The sequence below is a fragment of the Tupaia chinensis genome, unplaced genomic scaffold, assembly GCF_000334495.1.
Source record: "Tupaia chinensis unplaced genomic scaffold, TupChi_1.0 Scaffold000161_1, whole genome shotgun sequence".
Lineage (NCBI taxonomy): Eukaryota > Metazoa > Chordata > Mammalia > Scandentia > Tupaiidae > Tupaia > Tupaia belangeri.
The window spans coordinates 4,451,687-4,460,646 of NW_006159632.1; the positions used below are offsets into that span (position 1 = coordinate 4,451,687).

An 8,960-nucleotide genomic window follows, 5' to 3' on the forward strand; every position below is an offset into this window, starting at 1 on the left:
CCAATTTTTTTTTTTTTTTTTTTTTTTTTGGGAGAGATTTTTTGCAATAGAGTGCATGCACTCGCCAGAAAGAGAAAGTGAGAAATCACCCCCCAGGGGAATGGCCATACAGCAATTTCTTCTCCTCTCAGGATCTTGATCATGCACGCACACGTGCCGGGCATGAGGTTAAGCCACCGGGTCTGGGACTCGAACCGTGGTCAACTACATGGGAGTCCAGCAACATAGCCATTATGCTAACTGCTGATCCCTCACATTTTTTAGAAATTCATAAATGGTACCATGACTAAGAAGAAAAATGGAGAGTCAGTTACAGCTGATGCAAATTCTCCACCGTAAGACAGAAGAAAACAACATCCAGTCTGGATTAAATAGGCCTTTGCAGAAATAAAAATTAACACCTGAAGTTAGAAATTAAAAATGAAAGACATCCAGGACGCTCAGTCATCCAGACACTGAGTTGCTGTGATTCAGCAAAGACTTGGAAAAAAGACAAAATTACCTCAAGATTAGCCCAAGGTGCCCAAGAAAGAATGGGTGCCACCGAAGGCAGAACGAGAGGCCGTGCAAAGGTGAGCGGCCAAGAGAACAGCAAGATAGCCACGAGGTCCAGAGAGAACGGACACGTGTGCATGCACTCTTGTGACAGGCACACCACGAAACCCCACGGTGAAATCTCAACAGCAGAAGCTGGTCATCACACCACACCACACCACGAGAGCGCGGGTCACACTGAGAAGCCAGACTCCTACTTGTGGGCCCAGAGAGGCGGCCATTCGAGCACCTGTTGCCGACAGTAACCGAATGCGAATGTGAGCCCACCTTCCTTACAGATGAAGCTGTGCACGTGTGTGCACGCAATTGATACTGGTCGGATTACTCTAAAGGCACACAGAGATAAAGGAGCCCTACAAGGCGTCCTGTGTGAAAAAGCAAATACCCCCCTGGTTTCTTTCATATGCAGCCAGTCTCCTACCTATTTAGTGTGAAGGGCCTGCTTAGGGAACCTGGGTGATTGGGATTGTAAAGGGTTTTCTCCATTGAAAATATACCTCAGGGGACCAGCAGTTGGCATAAAGGTTATGTCGCTGAACTCCCATGTAGTCAACCACGGTTCGAGTCCCAAACCCGGTGACTTAAATTCACACTGGGTGCATGTGCGTGCATGCCCAAGATCCCTAGAGGAGAATGGAAGAGAGGGGATTGCGGCATGGCCAACCCCCCCGGGGGAGGGAGGTGATTTTTCGCTTTCTGTCTGTCTCTTTCTTTCTGGCAAGCGCACGCGCCCTATAGCAAAACCTCTCCAAAAAAAAAAAAAAAATCACGAAGATATACCTCAGCTGTGATTCTTCAAAAAGCAGCGATGTCAAGGGGTTTACAAAAGCGAGTCATAATGGCACCTGAGAAAAGCCTGCTCTGTCACTCAGCACCAAGAACCTAAAAGGCACTTGTGGGCTCCAGACTTTAGGGTGGGAGCAGGTGGGGTGGTTTATGTCCTAGGCAGCTTCCGGCCTGAGCTGAACTGGAGCAAGCACACCCATGAGCCTACTCCCAGCCCGAGCTCTGATCCCAACGCAGCAGAAAAGCGCAGTCTTCCTGTAGAGCAGGATTGCTTTGCTGTGTCTGGGTTCTGGTTTCTTCCTCACCCTAGAGGACGGTCTGTTAAGTGTCCAGTGAGAGTGCGGAGGAAGACGGGGTGCCCTGCGGGGCAGTTGGGCATCTGAACAAGCACAGTCTGGGCCTGCTGTGTCACCTCTAAGACCTAGGGATCCTGGGGGGCCAGCAGGTGGCGTGGTGAAAGCGTTGGACACTCCCACATGGCCGACCATGGTGTGAGTCCCGGACCTGATGACTTGCTTTCTCGCTTTCCCTCTCTGTCTCTGTGTCTCTCCTTGGTCAAATTAAAATAAATGAATACATTTTAAAAATTAAAAAAAAAAAAAGCCCTGGAGATCCTGACCTACCCTTTCGTTTCTATGGGACAGATGGCAATTCGTGTTCTAGCTGTTGCAAGTGTCTCTCTTACCTACTGAAAGCATTTGGCTTGACTCAACCCCCCATTTTCATAGAAATGTTAATTGCCAAGAGCGCCACCTAGAGTTCAGTATACAGGAGGGCGAGGCTTGGCTTGGGCACCAACGGGGAAGTCTTTCTCAGCACTGCTTGCTGTATGTCATTGCAGACCTTAACCGGGTGCCAGGTCGCATCAGGAGACCCTGAAATACTTTTTCATTTCAGAAGATGCATGATGAAATCACGGAATCATATCATTTTTAACACTCTAATGAAATATTACAAAAAGCTAAACACCAGAGCTAATCTCCACATCACATCCTTTTCTAATTTCAATTCCCTATCACTTTAGTTTATAATGATCAATTTGGAGTCACTTTGGTGGATATGCTGACAGCAGTCGCACCCAATTGCTACAAAGGCAACAGTCGGAAGGACAAGAACATGAGACAAGGAAGCCGCTGGCCACTCAGTAAGTACCAGGATGAACCGCAGAAAGAGCTAAGACCTTGGGCCAGACGGTGGTGTGGTGGTTAAGACAGCTGGATCCCACATGACCGATTGCATGGTTCAAGTCCCGGACCTAACGGCTTGATAAACAAGCACTGTGTGCTTGCGTGCCCCAAATCCCGAGAGAATGGAGGAGGGATTGCAGCGTGGCTATCCTCAGTGGGATGTGTTCTCTCTCATCTCCAGCAAGCACACACACCCTATAAAACAAACAAACAAAACAATAAAGACCACATGTGCTATTATAAACACACTGAATACTAGTTTTCCAGGAAATTAAATCAGTTTTACTTTGATTTTTTAAAAAAGATTTTATTTTTATTTTTAAATTTGCCACAGGGTATGAGCACTCAATGAGAGAGAGAGAGAAAAGTGAGTTGTGGGACTCGAACTACAAGTTCTGGGTCTCAAACAGTGGTCAGCCATGTGGGAGTCCATGCCATGTGCTGGCCCCAATATTATTTTAAAATGCTACGTTTTTTAAAAAATAGAACCCAGACAACCAGAGCATGTGTTTCCTGACATGGTATATGGCCACCCACTCAGAGATTCCAGGTAGGATGTGCACTTACAACCCACCAGGCAAAATGATGTTCTCCAGTCAGTCTCGACATCGTGTATCACCCTGACTTCCACAGGCACTTGAGGTCCTGAGCAGTGTAAATCTGCACTCCACTGCCCCACAGGCGGGAACAATTGCTCTTTAGAGGTGACCCAGACCTGGGGACCGCCGTCTTGCAGTAATTCACCAAAATGACGAACACAAAGGGAAAGAAGAGAGGCACCCAATATATGTTCTCTAGGCCTAAACATTCTCTAGGCCTTTTAGAAAACATGGAGTGCTTCCTTTGGCAACATACATGTGACTCTACAAGAAAGGTGATATTGTAGACATCAAGGGAATGGGCACTGTTCGAAAAGGAATGCCCCATAAACGTGACCATGGCAAAACTGGAAGAGTCTACAGTGTTACCCAGCACGCTGTTGGCATTGTGAACAAAGTTAAGGGCAAGATTCTTGCCAACAGAATTAATGTGCGAATTGAGCATATGAAGCATTCTAAGAGCAAAGATAGCTTCCTAAAGCGTGTGAAGGAAAATGACCAGAAAAAGAAGGAAGCCAAAGAGAAAGGGACCTGGGTTCAACTGAAGCACCAGCCTGCGCCACCTAGATAAGCCACTCTGGGATCCAATGGAAAGGAGCCTGGGCTTCTCAAACCTATTCCCTATGAGTTCATGGCATGAAGGGTGTTAAAAATAATCTATGGCCTTATAAAAAAAATCGGTGAACTGCATTTACTAGCTCTGCATTATGGCTGAACCAGACTTAACCAGCTCTGTGTTATGGCTGAACCAGTCTTACTAGCTCCGCCATTCAGGCTGAAGCAGACTTAACCAGCTCTGCGTTATGACTGAACCAGACTTACTAGCTCCACCGTTCAGGCTGAACCAGACTTACTAGCCCTGCGTTACGGCTGGACAAGACTTACTGATGCTGCCGTTAAGGCAGGAAGTTGGTAGGCAGGTGCTTAAAAAGGAACAATCTAAACAAAAACAAAGTGGAAAGCTATTTCTCTAACCAAATGACTCAGACTTGGAGGATTAACAAAATTGTTGAGTATGAACTTTCTCAAAAGTTTTTAACACGGGCCAGCAGGTGGCATCATGGTTAAGGTCCTGGACTACCACATGACTGACTGTGGTTTGAGTCTGGGGCCTGGGGACTTGCTTTCTTACTTTCTCTCTCTCTGGTAAAGTGCATGTGGCCTGTAGCAAATTAATAGTAATGATAAATTAATCTTTTTTTTTTTTTACAAAATCCAAAGACATTTAGCTTGTCCTTGACTGGCTTACGAGCTTTCCACCTGAGTCAAGGTGCTTGCCAGGCACAGCACGCTGGAGAACACAAGGCCCTTCGCTCACGACTCCACAGTTCAAGCATACCTATTCCAAACATCTAAACCCCCAAATACTCTCAAACTCAAAACTGAGCACCAACATGACACACCAAGTGGAAAATCCACAGCTGACCTCACGTGACAGGTTGCAGTTGAAACCTTGCAATACGCAAATATTGCATAGACTTACCTTTAGGCTGTGTACACGGTACGTATGAGAGACGAGAGAGTTTGTGTAGACTTGGGTCCCATCCCCAAGACGCCTCATTATGCACATGTGAGTATCCAACAATCCAAACGCATCCCAAATCCAAAACACGTGCGGCCCCAAGCACTTTAGATAAGGGATATTCAACCTGTGCTTAACTAGATCCATCTCATCTTTCCCCTTCTGCCAGCTGCCTCTGATCTTATACTCAGCATGTTTGGAACAGAGTTTACCCAACAGGCTGGTCTACATCCACGCTTCGTGGTCCTCCTCTTTGCAAGGACCTTTCCATGCAGAGAGGGAGGTGGGAGGTGGCCTCAGTCAGCCATGCAAAGAGAGCCAGAGAGGGAGGTGGCCTCAGTCAGCCCAGATTGTGGGCATGTGTGCACGCACCCAGCATGCACAGGGAGGCCCTGGGACGGAACTAGGGACCTTCCCACATAGGTCCAATTGAGTTCCCACTGTGTGCCAGCTGCCCACCCCACCGGTCTTCCTTCCATCAGGCTACCCTGACTCAGATGTCCCCTCCAAGAAACATCCCTCCATGTGCTGTCCTTCCTGTTTCCAGCACCTGGCAGAAACCCGTCAGCTCAGTCACCGGTGTTCAGATGACCTGTCTCACTCCCCAACAAGGCCATGAAGTTCCTTGAGCACACTGACTCTTATTATTTACTTTATACCCCAGGATTCTGTGTGGTTAGGGATCAAGAAAATTTAACCTAATTTGTTAAGCTGATTTAGAGAGAATGATCCCCTGCGGAAGGACAGGTGACTCAACATGACACCATTCCATAGCCATTTATGTATAAATATTTATTAAATACTGTTTATCTTCATGCTTGAAGAAATGTTAAAACTTAAACATCCAGTTGGACAGGCTGAAATGACAGATTGACAAGTGCTTATATGCTGCTGGCCAGATGTAAACGGGCACAAGTCACTAAACCGACATAAATACACCCGCCACCGGCCGGCCCATCCCTGAGTGCAACCGACAGAAGCACGAAGAAGTCATCGGCAGCATGGTTCCCATGGCCCAGGTGAGGTAGCTCTGGTGTCCGTCACCGCCGACATCGTAGGCCCTCCCGCTCTTAGACGTTCCCTGCTGTGGACTGGGCAAAGCCCCCGAAGGCAGCTGCAGGCTTAGCTGCAAGGCTGTGGGTGTTTTCATCTCTTCTCGGGGAAGGGGAGTTACATTTTATGGGCTCCTTTCCCCCTTTTCCTGGCGATCTAATTCCTTTGGCTTTTAGTGAAAAGCAACTAACCAGTCCATTGGAAATATGCTCTCTCTCAATTTATATGCTGAGGCTGGACAAGTCTGAACAGAATGGGAGCATTAAACATCACAGCCTCACTAATGACACTGTGACTTCACTGTTCAGTGTGGATGTCCTCTTTCCAAAACAAGGCTTGTGATCATTTTGTGTGGCGTTTCTGGAAACTTATGCAAATCTTATGTTTTAGTAAAATATGTTTTGTTACTCTAAAAAAGAAAAAAATGGACAAAAAATTCTGGCATATTCATACAAATACTACAGAGCAATGAAAAAGAGTTCCTACTAGACACAGCGACAGACACCTCCTGGTTCACGAAGTCAAGGCCAGTCTACACAAGCCGGACCAAGAGCTCAAAGGCGTGACCTCTGGGACTGCCAGACAGGGGGCCCAGGGAGCATCTGTGGCGGTGGAGAGGCCGACCTGGTCTGGGTGGCGGTCACACAGTGAACTGAGAGAAAGTGTAGCCGGCTGTGCACTCAGTTGTGCTCCTATACGGCAATGAGTAAGAAAAAATGTGTGAACTAAGGTGAGGGGACATGCCAGCACACTGAGGTGGGCCATGAGACAGTGACCCGACAGAAGGGCCCTGCGTCCTCGCTAAATCGAATACGGAAAAGAGCATCGTCCAAAGGGATACTTAGTAAAACGTACAAGTGACATTTCTTAGTGTGACTGCTTCAACTGGCTCGGAGCCGGTTTCCAGGCCATCTTCCTGGCACCAGAGACAACTCTGTTCTGTCCCACCTACCCGTTGGTACTGAGTTTTAACCACTCACTTTACTGAACTGTGACAAAAAGCTAAAGTCCATATACAATCTGGACACAGCGTGACAGTGGCCATTTGTCACTGGTAACACCCCACAACACACTGGTTTTACTGTATCATCCACTTTACCCTGAACCCACTGCCACCCTTCAGTAAAGGTGGGACAGAGCAATAACATTCTTTGAAACATAGAATTATTTCCTAAGATTTTCCCCAAAAATCTCCCCCCAAAATAACAAGCTTTAGTACCTTAAAACAACTAACACTTTAAGCTCCAGGTTGTATTTCTGGTCAATGTGTTTGCCACTGTGAAGATTTTCTCTGAATGAGTTTTAAAATTAATAAAAATATTAGTAAAAAAATATTCAATTTAACCAACTATCTGACAGGATTCCTCATATAAATATTTCAAAGAGTCGAAAAGTAAAAAGATCAAAAGACTGAAAAACCTCCAAAAGCAACAGAATGCGTCTCAGAGCCACACAGGCGTGCGAGCAGCCCCCTTGGCCACCGCGCGTGGCAGCAGACCTGAGCCACTTGGGCTGTACGACCTTGCACGCGTGCGTGTCCACGGAACTCGGCGCCGTGGGGACCCAACTGTAAAGTGCCAGGTCTCGGTATGCACCAGAACCCCCGACGTGGATGGCGCGGTGGGGCACCGGTGGTGGGCGAGCCACGTTCCCGGTCCGAGACTCTCAGCGTGCGACTCTGCCGCCCTCGCCCTCGCCCACGAGGCAGCCGTCCAGGTGCTCGTTGATGCAGCCCTCGTGGACCTCCCGCTGGCACACAGGGCAGCACACCAGCCTGTGGTGGCCGCCGCCGCTGGCACCCGGAGGGCCAGGGTCAGGCCAAGGGCCGCGCTCGGGGTCGCCGCCGCCTGCTGCTGGCTCCTTCTGGATGAAAAAGCGGCCAAGGCCGGCTGTGTCCCCCAGCCTGGCCCGCTTCCGAGGGACTGTATCCCCAGACGCGCTCGCATCCTGGGGTGCGGCCAGAGGCGTCGACTCCACAGCTTTTGAGGAATTTCTTAGGGAGACCTTGGACGCTGTCACCCTCCTCTGAGAACTGGCAGAGACGGCATTTCTGGTGACGTCGCCCATTGGGAGACTTTCTGTTGGAGACCCACTCGCACCTCGGAAGGCCTTCTGGCTGGCCACTGGGACTCTGGGGAAGTAGCTGCTTAGGACACTTTGGTGACCGGTGTTAAGAAAGGGGGAGGCCAGGTGAGGTTTTTTACTCGAAACATTCTGTTCAAATTCCCCTCCAGCTTTGGCACAAGGTCTTCCGGCGGCTGCTGACTGGCGCTCACTTAGGTCCGGGGTTTTGGTGACAGCCCGGGAGGTGACCAGTTTCCCGGAGGAAGGCAGACTGCTCGCTTCTCCGAGAACGTACCCTTTGCCACTAAACGGGATTAAAAGCTGTGCCTCGCCTCTACTGGGTTTATCTGCAAGGGAAGCAAATACAATTTTCCTCAACTAGAAAGTAATACAGAAACAAATATTAAACTAATGGATAGTTTTATCAAAGTGAAGGAATAACACTTTATTCTAACTTAGATCTTTTATACCTAGCTTAGCTTTAACAGGAGGGTAATCTTCGTAAGTCGGAGTTCTGGTATTAAGAGAACATAAAGGATAAAAATTCTCTCGTATGTAGATAAAGAGTCCTATCATTCTGAAGACCAAGAACACAGCAATGTTTACCCTGAAAATTATTAATTTCCTCTGGGTCATTCCAAAAGGAAAAACCTGCTACCTCCTTCCTGTCTGCTCCTGCTCCTGACGAGGACGCCCTGAGCCATCGGCTCCGGGGTGCGACCCCGTCCAGTCCAGCTCCCCAGGGGAACGGCAGGACAGGCACCCCCGCGGTGCCCTGCCGCTCCTCATAGGGCAGGAACCCGCCCTCCACAGGAACAGGGCGCGTCTCGGGCGGAGTACTGGCAGGTCACATCACGTCCCCTCCCACCCTGCTCCCACACCAACGGCGAAGCCACTTGGACGACACCCAGCTGGTAGGAAGGGGTGTAGTTAGGACTCATGTTCCGGGCATTGTTATCCGAATTTCTGTTTTTATTTTGACAATCTTTTTACCTTCTGTTTCCTAATAACACAGTGAGTCAGATAGGGAAACTTTACCTCAAGCATTATCAGTGGAAATGACTTTTTTGTTTTTAAATGTTCCAATAAAACTTTATTTGTGGAAGTTAAAATTTGGATTTCATATACTTTTCACATATCTAAAAATATTACACTTCTTCTTTTTTTTTTTTTTTTGGAGAGGTTTTTGCTACA

At 48.1% G+C, this 8,960-nt stretch overlaps 1 protein-coding gene across 1 annotated transcript in view; it reads right to left on the minus strand.

Annotated features, from left to right (window-relative positions):
- Positions 1–5,426: 5,426 nt before the first annotated feature.
- The window catches only part of SPRTN (SprT-like N-terminal domain), a 13,061-nt gene continuing 9,527 nt past the window's right edge, over positions 5,427–8,960 (minus strand). Inside the window, exon 5 of the mRNA XM_006145979.3 lies at positions 5,427–8,113. Coding sequence (XP_006146041.1) covers positions 7,368–8,113 — 746 coding nt within the window. The 3' untranslated portion in view covers positions 5,427–7,367. The remainder of the gene's footprint in view (positions 8,114–8,960) is intronic.